General features: G+C 43.9%; 1 protein-coding gene across 12 annotated transcripts in view; it reads right to left on the bottom strand.

The window, feature by feature from the left end:
• Positions 1-316: 316 nt before the first annotated feature.
• Positions 317-19,768, bottom strand: part of LOC115087836 — a 251,264-nt gene continuing 231,812 nt past the window's right edge. For 10 of the 12 annotated variants that reach the window (XM_029595454.1, XM_029595461.1, XM_029595449.1 and 7 more), the window contains one exon: positions 317-1,578. In XM_029595454.1, the coding sequence (XP_029451314.1) occupies positions 1,346-1,578 (233 nt within the window). In that variant the 3' untranslated portion in view covers positions 317-1,345. The remainder of the gene's footprint in view (positions 1,579-19,768) is intronic. The other 2 variants (XR_003855628.1, XR_003855627.1) reach the window with 1 other exon arrangement.

The raw sequence follows: 19,768 nt of genomic DNA on the forward strand, positions 1-19,768 counted from the left end.
TTAATTGCATTTCATCCTTTAAGATTCAAGTTAGAAACTAACTAGAAATTTACAGTAATTTATATTCTGCTTTATTACCAAAATTGTTGCTCACAACCATGTAAAATCATATTTTGTTATGTAAATAGCTCCCCTATTTGTTGGCTAGGCAGAGAAATTCAGTCTCAACACCCCCCCCTCCAAATTGATTTTAATCTACATCAACTGATCATTCACTTCCATAGATGTCAAAAATCCCTCACAAGATACACTGTACTTTAGTTGTTTTTGTAGTTGTGTGTGTAAATGGTATCAAGTTCATTAAAAAATTCAGAAAGACCTTTAAAAGGTTTTATTTAAAATTGCAATCAGCTTGGAACTCATTAGTAAGATACCTGCATCAAATCTCACACATTAAATACATTAGGCAGCAAAGGTAGTCCAGCTTTGGGCTAAGCTGAAGAAATGTGAACATACACAATACAATTTAAAACAGTGAGTGCAAACATCTAATTACTCAGCAGTACAAATGGTGCCACATTATCAAAACAGTTACATTTTAACTTAATTTTCCATTGACAATTAGTAACAGTGTTGTAAAATAACTACCCATTTCTTATTATATCAGTTGACCATACTGGCATGAAAAAACCTAATTCTCTAACATTTTGCAAAGTAAAGCTGTGAACATATTTGAAAATGAAAAATCACATCAAGAAGACACTGCAATCTATTTCATTAAAAATTAGTCAAAAAGCCTGACATTCATAATGCCAAAATACATAACATACATGCAAAGATGAATGTGCATACAATACATAGATAATTACATGAAAATCTTAAGTGAAACAACAAATTACCAAAAGTGCTTTAAAATACATTCTCACATGATGTAAATGAACACAGACAGACTAAAGTACTATAGACTGTACCTGTCATACAGGAGGCATAGCCAAGTCTTAACTTGGAAAACGCAGGAAAGACCAGAAAAAGTTACTGTAAACAGTTTTAAAATACATGAAAAGCAGGATATTTAAAATGTGACTACTCAATTAGGATAAGAATTCTTAAATCAGTGCTTTATTTTATTAAAGCAATTTGAAGTTATTAAACACCAAGAACCCAGGAAACAAATTGGCTTAAATTTACCAGGCTGTATTCAAATTTTAGCCAAATTTATCTCCAAAAGGTTGCTAGACTGCAATATTTTCATCAAAAGATTAAAAAAAATACACTGAAAATTTACATTCATATGCAAATTTGGACTTTGTAAAAATTTGTTTAGAAAAGCATGTCAAGTATTGTAGGTTGAGATAAAAAAAGTTACACATTAGAATCCTGTATCCTATAAGGCATCAGTGGATTACTAAAAACATCTTTTATATACAATGTCCGGGCCAAACTCATCATATTCCTGTTTGCTGATCCAAGCAGTGTGAAATGCAGGCGAACTAACCAAAGCAGCACCCCCATTCCAGACAGCAAAATCTTGGTCAGGAACACTCGTGACACTGACAGAGTCCCGGAGATTTACAGGCACCAGAGAACAGATTTCCTTCTGCAGTCGTAGTGGTAAACCAGTTAGTAAAGTATTGCCACCTAAAATTAAATAGGAATTAGTAACATAGTGCAAGACAGAAAAAGACAAACAGCCCTATTCAGTCTGTCCAGTTGTAGCTGTTCACTGCTAAGGATTTTATCCCAGTTGTCAGCCAAATAGCATGACCGAGACATTACTCTAAGATGGTTTGCCTTCCTCCTTTGTACGCTACCATCTTCAAATCAACATGCAAGCTTTTCTATATAGTTTATATACCCAGTATGACTCCCTTCCTAAATCTAACTACAAACAGGCCAATGCAGGAAGCTATGCATTAAAACCATATGCTGCAATTCAGTACACAACTTTCTAATTCACAGGCTAATTTTTTTTAAGCTCCCAATGCAGTAAACTAATGTTATTCTAATGTATTGGAAGTTAAAAAGTGTGCAGTTACAGCAAATCTGAGTTAAAATGTGTGTTCAACCTGTGCTGAACACATTTTAACTTGGGGGTGGAGGCAAAACATAGCTCACAACACAATGAGGAGCAGCAGTATGTTAACAGTGAACAGAGAAAGGATGCATGATGAGGACTCACTCTGCTGCAGAGCGCATCTCTCAGCCAGCTCAGCACTAAGGGGCCAATACTAAATAGTGCACTCAGCAGAGTGCACTGTTTAACCTGTGGATAGACGCGCGATTTGGACACACGTCCACAGCTCCTTATGCTATGAAGGGGATTAGCACATCCAAAACATGCGCCCAACCTGCGGCGAAACTAATAGCGCTCATCACATACAAATGCATTGTTGATGAGGCTATTAGTTATTCACACTGATCTAAAAAAATGTGTGCCCAACCCAACCCTACCCAGAGCAGGCTTTTCTGAGCATCCCAAAAAGTTGTACAGAAAAGCAGTATTTTCTGTACAACGTTTTGGGATATTAAGTTTGAGGAACCAAAAAGTTTAAAAGGTTTAAAAAAATAAATAAAGAGTGCCGACGGTCAGGTTAGGGAAACTGACACTCAGTTAACCAGCATCCATTTTCCTAAACCATGGCTGTGCACCAGTTAGGAAAATGGACGTTTGTAAAATTGAGTGTCCGTTTTCCTAACCAGTTGACAGCAGTCCTCTCCTGGGCGCCCGCTGCCAAGGAGGCACTAGGGATGCACAATTGTTTCTAGTGCCTCCTTGGCAGCGTGACCCCTCATTTATATATTGCATCACTCACCCAGGAGAGGTGCCTGGGCACACATTAGAAAAGCGGGCGCCGACACTGAGCGCCCGTTTTCTGCGCTCAAATATTGCATTGGCACCTAACTGTCCACAAGCTCACTCCCCTTACACTGCCAGAGGAAATGAGCAGCCACAGAAGACTCCAACTTCCTCTTCCTCCCTCCCCCTCCTAAATTTAAAGCAACATTTGCTGCTGAACTGGGGAATTTGTTGCTATTTTGTTGTGACCTTTTGGGGAAAACAGCATGTTCTCTCTTAATGCTGGAAGCTTTATTCTGCCTCTAACCAGGAGTAAAGTTTCCAGCATTAAGAAGATGCAGGCTAAATCAGTGCATTTCCCTGCATCCCAGTACTAAATGTCTTCTTTTGTATGGGATTTCCATTTGAGGTTGCCAAGCAATATTCCCATTTAGAAACGCACATTTTCTGCATGCAAAATTCCTTGCTGCATCAGCAGTAAGTTTTGGACACAGAAAATGTGCATTGAAGTGCAGGCAGAAAGGTGCATTTGGCTGAATGGTTTTAGGAAAGTTCAGTGTGGAATTACTATTACTTTCCTTATTAGACATACTGTATGCTACCCTCAATCGTGGTGAGGCTAGGGTGTTAAGTCCAGTTGGATATAAGCACTATCTTTGATGCTATAAACCACGATTTGATGCTTTTTCACCTTCAAGAAATAGGACTCTCTGGGATTGTATTAAGGAAGTTTAATTCATTTTTGTCTGGGAGGTATCAGCAGGTATACTCCGAAAAGCTACTCTTCTAAATTAAAATAGAGTCTGGCGTACCATAAGGGTCCGCATTATCTGGGATAATGTTCAATATATATGTAAGCCCATTGGCAAAGAAACTGGAAGGAATGGGCACGAAACATTTTATGTATGCTGATCACATCCAATTTTTTGGATGCTTTCCTTATGAAAATTTTCATAAGATAATGCAGGTAATATACATGACTGGCTATATGATAATACATTATCATTAAATATAGATAAGACCGTTTTGAAGTGGGTAGGGAAAAAACTGTGCCTACAACAATATCTGGTCCAGTGGTGTTTCAAATGAAGTCTCTGCAAATAGTCTTTGAATCTAGAAATTTAGGATTATAGACAATAATTTAACAATGAGATCTTACTTGCGAATTATAATTAAATAAAGCATTTCAAAAGTTAAAAATGATAAAGGATCTTAGAGATTTCCTTCAACAAGAATCCTTTCGAACAGTAGTACAAACCTTACATTTTAAAAGGAGTACACCTGTACCCATAGACGCATGTATTGGTTATGCAAGCAAAGATGTGCTTAATTTGATGTCACGCGTGCAAATAACCCATGCCGTTTTTACACACATTTTAATAACATACTCGCACAAGTAGCCATGGTGGGGGGGGGGGGGAAGAAGAAGAGAGCGCGATTGTTAGATAGACAATATGACTCTATATCTCCCATTGTAAGAGGGGCACTTTCAACTCAGGGCATGTTTTGGGGGTGGTGTTATGTTGGCCTGCCTAGGGAACAAGGGTCTGTAGATCCCCGTGTTCAGGACCCCTCTGGTTGAAAGTCTCCAGACTAGCACCTTGCCATGATCAGCTTTTGCAAAATTCGGGATTGGAACGCCCATGTTCCGCCTATTTTCTGCCTTATTCTTGACATGCGCACAGATATGTACATAGTTCCTGGCTTCAAAAATGTGTGTTGCTTGCGCACAGCCCACATACGCGTGTATGGAGCTGTTTTGCACGAGCAATATAATCCTTCAGTGTTTTCACAAATTGATTTTTGTACTAGTTTACTAGTGGGATTACCTAACATATGTTCAGGCAATGTAATTGTTACAAAATTCTACTGCCAGAGTGTTGCTGGCATATTACACCCTTTCTGGTATCTCTTTTAAATTGCTTGTTATAACAAACTACTGTATGGAGAGGCAAAGTTCATTTTAGCAAACAATCTTATTCCTTATGTTCCTAAAAGTATGCGTTCTGCAGGGAAAGACTTGTTAACAGTGCCTTCTTTGTATACTGCAAGATTACAGTTGACTCAGTGAAAAATTACTTACCTGATAATTTCCTTTTCCGTAAGGTGAATATATGGATTCAGGGCCTCTGGGGATATGCACCTCTACCAGAAGATGGAGACTGAGCAAACTGACATCACAGTATATATAGTCTTGCAGTGACATCAGCCTGCCAGTATTCTCTTCAAAAGCAACTGTGGACAGACTAGCAAAATCTTGATTAAAAACAGATAACCATTTCTGTACTTAACAAGAAACATTGAACTCAGGCAAGAATGTATGCATATTAGTCTAGGGACTGGATGAACACTTACCAGTAATCCCTTGGAATATGTAGCCATACAGAAGGACCATCAATATCATTTGGCAGCCCAGGGCAGGAAGCTGAATCCATCTATCCACCTTAAAGAAAAGGAAATTATCAGGTACTCATTTCCTAGCATGTGGATAGATTGGTTTAGGACCAGAGGGATATACCCAGGCTACTCCCAAATAGGGTGGGAGGCTGCCCGCAGTCCAGTTAACACCCGCATATGCAAAGGCTGAGTCTTCCTGGGCCTGTGCCTCTAGACAATAATACTTGGAAAAAATATGTAAGGAGGACCACGTCGCACCTTGGCAAATGTCAACGGCTGACAATCTAACCTCTGACCATGATACTGCGTGAGCCCTAGTGGAATGGGTCCTAACCCGAGTAGGCAATGGCTTTTCAGCATCCACATGCGCAGCCATGACCACCTCCTTAATCCAGCAAGCTATTATAGTCTGTGAAGCTGGTTCACTCTGCTTTCCTCCACTATGTAAGAGGAACAGGCAATCCATCTATTGGAAAGGTTTAGAAACCTCTAGATACTTCACTATGCTTCTTGACATTCAAGGGATGCAAAAGGAGATATTCTTCTGCATCTTTTTCCTTTTCCAAGGATGGCAAGGAAATAGACTGATTCAAGTGAAAATCTAAGACCACTTTGGGCAAGAATGAAAGAACAATATACAGCTATATTGCTCCTGGAATCGCCCAAAGGCATGGCTCTCAGTAAGACAAGGCCTGCAGCTCAGAAATTTGATGTGCAGAACAAATTGTCACCAAAAACACTGTTTTCAAGGTCGATAACCACAAGGAAAGGCTATGCAGCCTTTGAAACTTAGGGCCTATCAAGAAATCCAACACCAGATTAAGGGGCCGATCCAATTATGGGCACTGAAAGAGGACGCTGACTTTTCAGCACCTGCTTTTTTAACGCACGCATGGTGCCCGCAAGGGGGGCGCCATGCAATATTCAAATTACGGGGTTGCACTAGGAAGGAGGCAGTCCAGAGAAGGGTGACCAAGAAGGTGGATGGTCTTCATCGAATGACTTATGAGGAGAGACTGAAGAATCTACATATGTACACCCTGGAGGAAAAGAGGAGCAGAGGTGATATGATACAGACTTTCAGATACTTGAAAGATTTTAATGATCCAAAGATGACAAACCTTTTCCATTGGAAAAAAATCAGCAGAACCAGGGGTCATGATTTTAAACTCCAGGGAGGAAAACTCAGAACCAATGTCAGGAAGTATTTCTTCACGGAGAGGGTGGTGGATGCCTGGAATGCCCTTCCGGAGGAAGTGGTGAAGACCAGAACTGTGAAGGACTTCAAAGGGGCGTGGGATGAAGAGTAGATGGCTCGCGGGAATGACGGCTACTACCTGGAGATAATACCCTTATTCAATAAACATACACATGGTTAATGCGACTCCAACATTTCTCAAAGCTTCAACGGCAAGAGGAAATGTATAAAAAAGGATTTGCATTCACAAAAAAGCGGGGAGTAGCTTGCTTTACAGCGGTTACTACCCCAAACCAAATAAGCCTGATACTTCACTTTCAATGCCTATCCAGCGTAGCTCTCTGCTTCAACGGCAGGGGGAATGAAGAAAAGGGGATCTATACAGACAACAACCAAGGACTGAATTACAGAGTTTGGGTAAACAAGTAAGCATGGGTGTAGCTTGCTTATTGCGACAGTTAATACCCCTAACTAATTAAGCTATTTCACTTAGATGCAGTTCCAACACTGCTCTCTACATTAATGGTGGGGATGGAAGGGAAATAGAACCAAAAGGTTACTAAGGGCCAAGAGTAACAGATAAGTATGAGAAAAAAAAAGTGCAAAAGCTTGCTGGGCAGACTGGATGGGCCGTTTGGTCTTCTTCTGCCGTCATTTCTTTTTTTTATCAGAATCATATTTTTATTGGTACATCATGCAAGTAGCAACCAAGTACACACGAACAACCAAACTATAATGACAAGATACAAAGGAACTCCTGACAAAAGAGTAAACAATACAATACAATCGGGTTGCCACCTTCAGACCCACCTTTTAACTCAGGGTCAACTTGTACCTTGTATCCCTTCCCCCCCCCTACCCCCAATCCAACATTCACTCCACAATCAATCACACTCGCCCCCTTACTGGACGCCCCCCCCCCCCTAGAACAGCCCAAGAAGATGTGTACCCATTCGCCCTAAGCTCATCCTGTAATTCTGTAGGCATTGTTAATACATAGGCATCCCAACAAGCACAATAAACCATATCTGGGCTCCTTCGGCCCAATAAAAAATCCATTCGTTCCAAAAGAACCAGCTCGGCCATGCGCCTGGTCCAGGCCTGAAATGAAGGTGTATGGTCCGGAGTCAACCAGTCCATTAAAATGGTGCGGCATGCCTGCATAATGACCACTCTCTCAAATTTAACCTTCGACCCTCGATCTAACAAGGAGAGTGGCAACGAGCTACGCAGGAGTACCAACCCCGTAAGTCGTACAGTCACTCCTAGACAGGTATTCAGTACTTTTTCTATGGCAGCCCAAAACACGCGGAGCTTCACACAGTCAAATAGTCTATGGGCCAGGGTTCCAGGCCGCAATCCGCACTTGATGCACAACGACGTGGAGGCTAATCTCATCTGAGATCTCCGGATGTCATCACAATAGAGCCAGTGCAAAATTTTAAACTGCACTTCCCGCAGACCGATATCTGGAAGAAATTTCCGCAAGCGTGTAAATGCAGTATGGATCTGTGCAGTAGTAACCGTAAAGTTGAAGGCCTCAGTCCATCGGCCCGCCAAAAATGACGCCCTGTCCAAACTACGGAGTTTCTGCCCCTGAGTCTTCCAGCCAGTGATGGTATTAGTATGATAAGCAATATCAAAGGTAGCCGTGGCAAATTTAATTTCTGCCTCAATATCTGTTGCAGTCCATGCGCAGGAACGTAGGTAGTGACGAGCTTGAAGAAAGGCATAAAACTGTTTGGCTGGAATGTGATAAGTACGTTGTATAGTGGTAAAGTCCAAAAAGTGTCCTGTACTCTCATCCAGCATATGATAAAGAAACAACAATCCCTTAGAAGCCCAAAACTGAAATATTGCCCCGCTGTCCTGCCCCGGCAGAAATTCTAGGTTATGAACCAGGGGAAGTAGGAGAGACTGAACCCCCGATCGCGCATTCAACCGTCTCCACCATCTCCAAGCCCGGATACAGGGAGAAAGCAAAACAGCAGGATACGAAATAGGGGACCGAGTTGCCGCCCTGGCCTGTATAATGCTCACTGGAGAGTACGGTAGAGACATACTCAAAAGCATTCCAGCCGCACACAATTGATAATTGCTCGTGAGCCATTCCCCCACAAACCTCATTTGACAGGCCACATTGTACAAGCGGAAGTCAGGCATATTAAGCCCTCCACGATCCCCTGGCAACTCCAACGTGGGGTAAGGAAGTCTCGCCCTCTTCCCCTGCCACAAGAACCTCTGTATACTCGAGCGCAAGCATCGTATATCCACCCCCCGCAACCAGCAGGGTAACATATGTAAGAGGTATAAAAGTTTAGGCACCAGAACCATCTTAACTAATGCACACCTTCCAAAGAAGGAGAGCGGGAGAGGGGTCCATTTCGCTAAGTGGGCCTGAAGTTTGGCAATACAGGGTGTTATGTTCAGAGCATATAATTTCTTTAGATCACGAGGAACCCAGACACCCAAGTATTTGAGCTGGGACGGGGCCCATTGAAAGGGAAAGGTCTCTCCCCACCGATCCTGTAGACCCACGCTAAGAGCCATTGCCTCTGATTTTGCGTAATTAATACGCAGACCTGCCACTTCGGTAAATTGATTAAATAGCTTCATAATTGTCGGGACGCTAGTGTGCGGTCTGCCCACAAATAACAAGATATCATCGGCAAAAAGTGCCAATTTCAGAGGATGGCCGCCCACGCTGAGGCCATAGAAAGCTCGTTCTCTACGCAAGCGACCAGCCAAAGGCTCCAAGGCCAGAATAAACAGTAGGGGAGACAGTGGGCAACCCTGGCGAACTCCGCACCGTATGGGGAAAGGAGAGGTAGTCCTCCCATTTAGTAAAATGGTGGCGCTAGGGTTACTGTACAGGGCAGTCAACCATCCTAAATACGCCCCGGAGATGCCATACTCGCCCAGTACCCAAAACAAATACTCCCAGGAGACAGAGTCGAAAGCTTTTTCAGCATCCAGACTCAATATAAGGGCCTCCTCATTGGGCTGGTAATTAAGAGCAGCTATGAGGCGACGGACGTTTCTCACCCCCTGACGCCCCCGCACAAACCCCGTTTGGTCCTCATGCACCAAAGCTGGAAGAATAGCCTGCAATCTGGCAGCCAATATCGAAGAAAGAATCTTTATATCCACATTTATCAGTGAGATAGGCCTATAGGAGCCCACCTCTAGGGGGTCTTTCCCAGGTTTAGGAAGCACCACTATGACAGACTGATTTGCTATCTCCGAGGGTGGCGAACCCTCCAAGAGGCTAGTATAATAACCCTGTAAGGGGGTTAAAATGGGGTACCCCAGGAGTTTATAATATTCCGACCCAAACCCATCCCGTCCCGCTGCCTTACCCAATTTGAGGCCCTGAATGACCGAATAAATTTCCTGAGTAGAAATGGGGCGATTTAACGCTAGAAGATTCTCTGAGGTCACCCTAGGCCAGCAGTGCCCCTGAAACAGGGTCTCCGCCACCTCCCCGGACATAGGTTGAGCTCCATAGAGCCTTGTGAAATACTCCAGAAATCGTGCCTCTATCGCTGCCTGTCCCGTACAATGTATTCCCTGACCATCTCTGATCCCCGGGATAGACAATCGGGCCCCCTTGGGTCGGAGTAAGTGGGACATGAGGCGGCCAGGGCGGTTACCATATTTATATAACTGGTAACGATAGTAGCGCAGGGATTTCGACGCCCGGATATGCAGCAGGTTATTCAGAGCCTCCCGGGCCATATCCAATGAGGCCTTATCCTCAGGCCGCATAGTGGTCTGATGTAAAAGCTGCGCTGCCTGAAGGCGTGCGGTGAGCCTTAGAATTTCAGCATTTCGTTGTTTGTTTTGTTTAGCCACATAGGCAATAATGGCCCCCCGCATCACCGCCTTCCCAGCCTCCCACAAGATCCCAGGGCTAACAACTGGCACATTATTATGTAGCATATAGTCTGCCCAGCAATCCTGTAGGTATTTCTTAAAGCCACCATCAAAATAGAGATCCGGTCGCAGGCGCCAAGAGAACGGCAAATGAGACCCACGGCCCCAGCTTAAAGTGAGACTGATCGGAGCATGGTCCGTCAATGCAATCGGGCCAATGGTGGCGTCCACGAGCTGGGAAAAACATTTCTCGGAGACCAGCAAATAGTCTAAGCGGGAGTATTTCTGGTGGGGATGAGAATAGAAAGTAAAATCCCGTTCTTGGGGATGAAGCACCCTCCACGCATCCAAAAGCTGTAGGTCACGACATAAAAGGTTTACACCCTTATCCGCATCTGCCGAAATCTGCAGCTTGGGGGGTTTGATATCTACACTTTTGTTCGCCACTACGTTAAAGTCTCCTCCCACGATCAAACTATGGTCAGAGTAGTCCATAAGTAATTTTAGCAAGGTGGCAAAGTACCCAGGAGCATACACATTGGGGGCGTAAACATTACAAAAAACAACTTTCTGTTGATGGAGCGTGCCCACCACCAAAACATAGCGCCCGTCAACGTCCTGATGTAAACGGGTGAGTTGGAAGGGCAAATTCTTATGAAACAGTATGGCCACCCCCCTCTGCCGCCTGTTATAAGAAGAATAATAACATTGGCCTACCCAATCACAACGCAGCTTAGCATGTTCCACATCCCCTAGATGAGTTTCTTGCAGAAATGCTACTTGCGCCTTCATGCGTTTAAACTGCGCATTAAGCTTAGTGCGTTTAATTGGGGAGTGGATGCCGTCCACATTGAGGGATACTATTTTAACCTGCGCCATATGGTGGCAGAGAAAACTGAATCAGAATACGGTGCCTCATAGGACACCAATCCTCTACATCAAAAATTGTCCCCCGGCCTCCCAGCCTAGACCACAGGGACAGATTCCCACGACAGGTAACCGGTAAGAACCATACCCGGTCCTTCCCACACATCAACCTAAGCTGTTCCATAACCCCCCACCTCCCCCCTTCCCCCTGAACACATTCACACACATTCATACTACCCGATTCATCCACCATCTTAGCACACCTCACCATGGCTCCCAGGAGCAGGGGTCCCGACGTTTATCTCCTACGTCCGGGGCTCCCTGCTCCCGGCCCCACCCTCCCCCCCTCTCTCCCTGCCCGCCCTCCCCCCCCCCCCCGACAGCCGCTAGCTCCATACCCCTTAAGGCAGTCAAGGTATACAGTGGCAAAAGAGATATCAAGGTGCTACAAGTCCCCAGCGCCAGTGCCAAAAGGACACGATTTAGGACAGGAAGGCAAACCAGCCCCCCCGAACCCTGCAGTCTCACATACCAAGAATAGTACTGGACCAGGGACGAGAAAACCCCCCATGGCAGGGTGACTAGGTCAGCATTATTATGCCCAAAAACCTCTAGAAACAGTAGAAAGCATACACTGTAGCTCCAAAGCTCCCCTGTCACTCTGCAGGAGGCAGGGAGGCAAGAAATCGATCCGCATCTGCCTTGACGGTGAAAAAGTGGGTTTGATTGTTGTACTGCACTCTCAGTTTAGCCGGATATAGTAGGGCAAATCTAATTCCCCGCTGGTGAAGAGACGAACATGCTGGGGCCAGAAGCTTCCTTTGTGCTGCCGTACTTGCCGAAAAATCGTTAAATAACAGCAATCTGCTGCCCGAGTGCTCCAGCTTTTCCTTCGCCCTATAAGCCCGCATCAGTTGTATTTTATGGCTCCAATTAAGGATCCGAGCCATAACGGGTCGTGGTCGGGCTTGCCCCTCACGCACAGGGCCCACGCGATGGACCCTTTCACATTGGAGACTGCCCTCCTTCAGCTCCAGGCCCACCTGCTGCGGGAGCCAACGTTCCACCAGCGAGCACAGCTCATCATCCCTCACAGCCTCTGGCAGCCCAATAATCTTTAAATTATTTCGGCGGCCGCGGTCTTCCTGCTCCTCCATTTTGGCTAACATCTCCCTCTGCCTGTTTTGCAGCTCCGCCACGTGGCGTTCAGAGGCGGCCAGTCGATCTCCCACATCCGAAAGCGTGGTTTCAGCCACTTCTAGCCGCTTCGAGTGCCCCTCTACCGCAGTTTTGATATCTTCGATGGAAGTTTGCAGCTTAATTAACCTGCTGTCTAGTGCTGCAGTTACACTAAGGGAGATTTTTTCCAGGGCAGCATCCGAGATCGTCGTCACCATGGGCTCAGCCGGGCCTGCTGCCTCCGCCATTTTTGTTCCTCGCGGTTTGTGTGGGCGACGCTCCGGTTTTCCTCTGGTGCCTGTCCTACGCATCCCACACCGACCCAGCTAGGTCGGAACAGCGGCAACACTTCCCACGGCTGCCGGGAGGGGTTCTGGCAAGAAACCGGGCGGCTAATGTTAGTAAAATTGCATGAAACGGAGAGCGGGGCCGCGGAGCTCTTTCCCCCTGCTTCCGTCTCGGTTTACGTCATCGCCGGAAGTCTCTGCCGTCATTTCTATGTTTCTATGAAAAGCAGAATATAAAACAAAAATACATAAAATTCTGCCACCATAATCTTGGAAAAAGTTCTGGGAGCGGTAGCTAGACCAAAAGGCAGTGCCAACACTGCAAAACACAGAAAATGTTGATGCTCTAGTTGGATAGGAATATGGAGGTAAGCCTTGGACAGATCCAAGGAAGTCAGAAAGTCCCCCGACTGCATGGCCATTATCACTGAGTGCAATGTTTCTGTGTGAAAATGAGTCACCTGCAAATGACTGTTGATCCCTTTGAGATCCAGGATGGGACGAAAGGAGCCCTCCTTCTTGGGCACAACAAAATAAATGGAATATTGACCCGTATTTTCTTTAGACATGGGAACACTCCACCGCCTGCTTCTTCTGCAGGAAGTGGCAAGGAGACACTATGAACATTTCCCAAGGAACACTGCAAAATTCCAGCACATATCTTTCTCGTATCACTTCTAGGACCCACTGATCTGATGTGATCTCAACCCACCTCTCATAAGAGAGAGGAGTCCCTTTATCTCCTGTTCCCTGGGGTGGGTCGGGAGGTTGCACTGAGACAACCCCTCATACCAAAGGGGCATGGTAACTGCTTATCCTCTGGCAATCGAGGAGCCAGAAATTCGTCCCACTTACTGCAAGCTCTCCAATTTGCTCCCAAACAAGAGCTAGTCTTTAAAAGGCAATTTTGTAAGATTAGCTTTGGAGGTCACATTGGCTGACCAATTCCTCACCCATAACTGGTGTCTGACTGCTATTACTGAAACCACTCCTCTGGCCAAGATGCGGACCAAATTGCAGCTCACATCTGCTAAAAAGGCAGGTTCCATAACTGCCCTGAAAGATACTCCAGAGTCAACCTCCTGAGAGAGAAGCAAACAAGAGCAAACCACCAAGGAACAACAGGAAGCTATCTGCAATATCACTGCCACTACTTCAAATGCTTGCTTAAGGATGACCTCAATTCTCCTATCATGTACATCCTTCAAGGCTGCTCCTCCCTCCGCAGGGATAGTCGTCCATTTAGAGATGGCAAAGACAAGCGCATCCACTTTCGGAAAATGCAGACGCTCTCTCATCACTGGATCCAGGGGGTATAGGCCTTCCAAGGTCCAACCTACTTTAAAATTTGCCTCCAGGGCGTCTAATTCAAGATTAATCAATTCTTGAATGGCCTCCATAACCAGGGAAAAAAAACAAGAGGCTTTACGCAAAGACACCAAAATGGGATTTTTTTTTGGCTCAGACATGGAATCTGCTCCAGGAACTCCCAGCATTTTCAATATCTGGGCAATCAGGGCCAGCAATTCATTTCTTTGAAAGAACCAAAGACAACGACAAACCTTTTCCGTCAGAAAAAAAAATCAGCAGAACCAGAGGTCATGAGCTGAGGCTCCAAGGAGGAAGATTAAGAACCAATGTCAGGAAGTATTTCTTCACGGAGAGAGTGGTGGATGCCTGGAATGCCCTTCCGGAGGAAATGGTTAAGTCCAAAACTGTGAAGCACTTCAAAGGGGTGTGGGATAAACACTGTGGATCCATCAGGTCTAGAGGACGCGTATAAAGAGCAGGCAGCAAAACACTGCACGGAGCGGCAGTAGCCACAGAGGCATTCACGGAGCGGGATGCCAGTGGTTGGTGTTCCACCTTCACGAAGCGGAAGGATGGAGGGCTGCCATCTCCCAATTAAAAAAAGAAAAAAACCAAACAAAAAACCCCCCAAAAAACAGGGATGGGTTCATGGGGTATAGGTATTACCAATTATTAGGCTTATTCAATTATCAATTATAGGCTTTTCAATATTTGATGATAGTTAATGTGACTTTCAAGGCATACTTCACTTTCAATGCATATCCAGCATAGCTCCCTGCTTCAACGGCAGGGGGAGAAGAAAAACTAATACTTCACACATATCCAGCACTGCTCTCTGCTTCAACGGCAGAGAGCTATGCTGCCGCTTACCCAACTAATCAAACTTAATATTTCACTTGGAAGCAGCTCCATCACTGCTCTCTACATTAATAGTGGGGGTGAAAGGGAAATAGAACCTAAGGTTACTAAGAGCCAAGAGAAACAGATAAGTATGAGAAAAAAGAAGTGTGAAGCTTGCTGGGCAGACTGGATGGACTGATTGGTCTTCTTCTGCCGTCATTTCTATGTTATGTTTCTATGAACTGTAACAGTCATACAGTTCTAATCCCAGAGGAATTTCCCAATCCTCCAGTCAGGATCTGCCTCATCATTGGTGCCCTCCAGATTCCTGTCAGGAACACCTGCAGCTTGAGGAGTACTTTGGCACTGAAATGTAGTACCAGAAGAGGGAGAGGCCACTGCCTGAGGGACTGATCTGACAGGATTAGATGGGGCTGAGGACTGCACCTGAAAAAAGGATTGCAATCCCTGAAAAAAATTCTACCCAAGAAAAGGCAGAAGGATCTATGCCAAAACCAGGAGGCACCCATGCTGTGCAAACTGAGTTGCCATCCCCTGCTGAGGAACCAGTCAGAGCTCCCATATCAGGAGCTTCTCCTGACATTTTTACCTATAACCTCATCAGGCTGGGAAAAACCAGACTTAGTAAAGTCAGAGGAAGATAATTCTCCCTGAGCCTCTAAACAGCGCTGGCACAAGTTAGAGGGCACGCTAGGCTGATGCAGGAGGCACACGAGGCAAAGCGCTTAGGCTTCTTAGCTATAGCCACCAAACTCTCTCTCTCTCTATATATATATCTATATATTTTGTTATGCGTCCAAAAAAATTAGACGTCCAAAAACTGGGTGCCACAAGGCTAGTTGTCTCAACTTACACACAAACGTATGCCAAATTTGTATGCACAAGATAAGCGTGCATCCAAGCTGGACGCTGCTTAACCTGGATACCTCAGCTGATTCAACCAAGCGTTCAAATCCTGGACGCATAACCTGGATGCACACCGAGACACACCCCTGAACAGACTTTCTATAGAGGGCAGATGAACACATAGGCAAAAGCGCATGAAAACACTGTCGCAGCCTACCACGTGACGCACAGTGGAAAAGCCTCTGAATATGGCCTAACCAAAAGAGGCTGCTCAACCCGCCAGGCTGCCCCCTGTCCCTGAACCTCCCTCAGGTGGGACAAATGTTGAATTGGCGCCCTGAGCTAAGAGACCGGGGAAGGGGAAATCTCTGAACAACCCTCCTTCACTGTTTCTAAAGTTGTATTTTTATTTATTTTTTTTTTTAAATAAAGCTTACCTGAGTTCAGCCCTTCCCAGCTGAGTACAGATACTGTTTCCAGCTGTGGGGGGAGAGGGCATCTGCCGTCACCGCCATGCTCAGTTTCCTGCACCTGCTGCCTTTAAACTGTACAATACGCTAAATTCACGCCGGCTGAAAAACCAGCTACCGGACCAAGGTACACATCTGAGGGACCACAGAAATCTCCTTAGGAATTCTCAACTGGGGGAGGGACCATTTGGTATCACTGCAAGAGAGTGGGGCTTTTTCTTTTTAAAATTCTCCTTAAAAAATCTGAAGCAATCCCCAGTAGGGAGATGCATGTCCACCATCTGCTGGAGCTGGAGAGTACTGGCAGGCTGATCTCACTGCAAGACTATATATGCTGTGATATCAGTTTGCTCAGTCTCCATCTGCTGGTAGAGGTGCATAACCCCACTTGTCCTGAAGCCATCTATTCACATACTAGGAAACGGATGTTTTCATATGCTGTCCCTAATTATGGAATAGCTTGCTTGTAGATATACGAAAGATATTTCACTTTTTCGTAAAAACATTAAGGATATGTTTTTAATCAAGCATTTTAGAAAATGTTAATGAATCATCATTTGTTTATGTATGTACCTAATGTATATTTTTTTTAAACTGTGGCTGTTTTAATGCTGTAATCTACTTTGAACAAAATTTTGGAGATGCGTAAAATAAGTCTTGTATAAATAAATTAATAAGACTACCTAGTTAAGGATGGTTTTCAAATAAAACAAGTTGGAGATGTACATGCTCCCAGTGTAACAAAATGCAAATGTGTTTCATTGTTTGAATATTATTTATTTATCCTCTAGGAAGCTAGTGAATTACAGTATATGACAGCGCTTCCCAAACCTGCCCTGGAGACCCATAGCCAGTCAGGTTTTCAGGATATCCATAAACATGCATGAGAAGTTTGCGTATCATGGAGACTCAGTATATGCAAATATGACACGAGGAGGGTCGCACCTTATAGACTAAACAATTTGAGACATGAGCTTTCAGTGATAGAGTCCACTTCATCACATGTATGAAGTGAAGTACAGAGGTGGATACAATATATGGGGATGGGGGGGGGGAAATACAAAACAAAGATGACATAAATAAGCAGGCAGATTGCAGAAATAAAGTGATATTGCATTACAGTCCAGGCTACTAACAACTGAGGTAAGTGTCAAAGCTTTTGATATGGTCATGCATAAAAGGCTCACGAATAAAATGAGAACTGGCAAGTTGAAGGCAGCAAAGCAATGTGAAAAAGCAATAGCTAAAGCTAGGATGCTTGGCTACACAGAGAAAGGGATAACCAGTTAGAAAAATGGGGTGATACCCTTGTACAGGTCCTTGGTGAGTTCTGGAGACTATCTTAAAAAGGACAGAGAAGGTGGAAGTGGTTCAGAGAAAGGCAAATAAAATTATATGAGGTTTGCATTGGAAGACTTATGAGGAGAAGCTGAAGGATATGAATATGTATACCCTGGAGGAGAGGAGGTGCAGGGGAGATATGATACAGACCTTCAGATTCCTGAAAGATATTAATGATGCTTAAACTTTGAACCTTTTCTGTTGGAAAGGAAACTGTAGAACTAGGGGTCATGAAATGAAACTCCAGGGGGTGGGGGGTTCAAAGTCAGGAAATATTTCTTCACAGAAAGGTTGGTGGATGCCTGGAATGCCCTCCCAGAAGAGATGAGGACAAACACAGTAAATGAATTCAAAAGGGCATGAGATAAATACTGGATCCATAGAGGCTAGATGTTGGAAATGAAGAAATGGTTGCATGAGCAGCAGTTACAACCCATAACAGAAAGCATGGGGTAACCTGCACGGAGCGGTAGTTACTATCATGAGCAACTTGTTGGGCAAACTGAATGGACCACTTGATCTTTATCTGCTCTCATTACTATGTTACTATGCATGCAATATTCACATACAGTTAAGACAGTGCATGTAAATATAGCTTATGTTTATTTGTGGATATCCAGAAATCCTTGTGTTTTTGCAGCAGACAAGGATTAGCATGCCTAACCACTAGGTAAAACTTATGGTGGCAAAAGATGCAGCCCAAATCTTCAGGATGGCAGCAACATGAGCAGTTGTGATCACCTCATCTAAAAAATATGGTGAAACTAGAAAAGGTACAGAGAAGAACAACAACAAAAAAAAAGGGATGAACAAATCCTTTAAAAAGAATGGCTAAACAGGTTAGGGCTCTTCAGCTTGGAAAAGAGATGACAAAGGGATACGTGAGAGGTTTATAAAATCATGAGTGGGGTGGAACAGGGAAAGGTTATTTACCCTTTTGTGAGGGGGATGTAAATTCTGACACACTTAACCCTACAAAGGACTTTAACCCTTTCCTGCACTTATAGAATTCCCCAATGGTATATACTTATGGACTGAAAAGAAAGGGGCATGTGCTTAAGAGATCAGAGGCATCTGGCCTCAAACTTTTTTTTGCACCCTGTTCCATCAAATACAGACACTAACAGCTTGCAAGTATTGGGGCCGATGCAATACAGTGCACTCAGCTATTAAAGCCACAGCACATGGGTGTTGAGAGACACACACATGCAGAGAATCATCACCTGTCATCACTGGAAAGAGCTTGGGTGATCAAGCAATTCCAGAGGTGAATTTGAGCAATTTCCAGAGAGGAGAGCATAACATGAGAGGCTGGGGACTGAAAAGATCCCTGCTGGAGCTGTACCAGAAGCAAGACAGATCAGGGACATTGCAGGTATCTGCCCTACCAAAGGATAGAGATTCTTGTCTATCAACAATAACAGTTTTGATCTTTTTCCCCACTGGCCAGCAATTAAGCTGATAGAAGAGACTTTTCAGGTAGAGGTCACAATCAGGAGTGATTTGCCAAAGCTTTTGATTTCTGGGGAAAGGAATTTTGCTTTTAGAACAAACTATTATGTTTGGGATAAACAGTCTCTGGAGAGCTGTTTCCTCAGTGTGTTACGCAAGTAAATGTAACATACTAGTGTAGCAATTTTCAAAAGCCATTTACCTGTGTTAAGTGCACATAACATGGGTAAAACCTAGTCACAATTCAATGATATCAATTTTCAAAAGCCCACTTACATGCGTACACAGTGCATTTACTTGAGTAAAACTCAGTTTTAAGCATGTAAATGCTTTTGAAAATCAGGCCCAAAGGACCCTTTAGTTTTATAGAAGAGAATTATGGAACGCACTTCCTACCGAATTACGATTTCAAACGAGTCTTAAGACATTCAAAAGGGATATAAAGACCTGGCTATTCACGAAGGCATACCAAGATCCTTAACAATCCACTCAGCTCTTATTACCTATCCTATACAATCACTCCATGATATTTTAACTCCTCCTTGTCTTGCTTTTAATATTTATTCTCTTTTAATGTTTAAATTTAACCTTGATTCTATTTTTTTTTGCCATTTTAACTAAGCACTGTACTTATATGTATTAGAAATTGTATATGTTATGCCTTGTTAACCGTTGTGATGGCCCCACGAACGATGGTATATAAAAATCAATCAATAAATAAATATCTAAGAAGCTAGTGTTTCTTTCCCTGTTTTTACTTATTTTTCTGTGTGATAGCATTTACTGTTTTAGGGTATCTGATTATTTCTAAGGTACCTGATTATTAATATGTATATCATTGTGATTGTGCATTTCATTTCACATTACCAGTGCTTTGCCTGTTTTGTGAGGTTGTTTTTTTTTTTTTTTTACCTGTTATGCTTTATAAGTAAACTAGCTCAGAAAA

Source organism: Rhinatrema bivittatum, chromosome 3, assembly GCF_901001135.1.
Source record: "Rhinatrema bivittatum chromosome 3, aRhiBiv1.1, whole genome shotgun sequence".
Lineage (NCBI taxonomy): Eukaryota > Metazoa > Chordata > Amphibia > Gymnophiona > Rhinatrematidae > Rhinatrema > Rhinatrema bivittatum.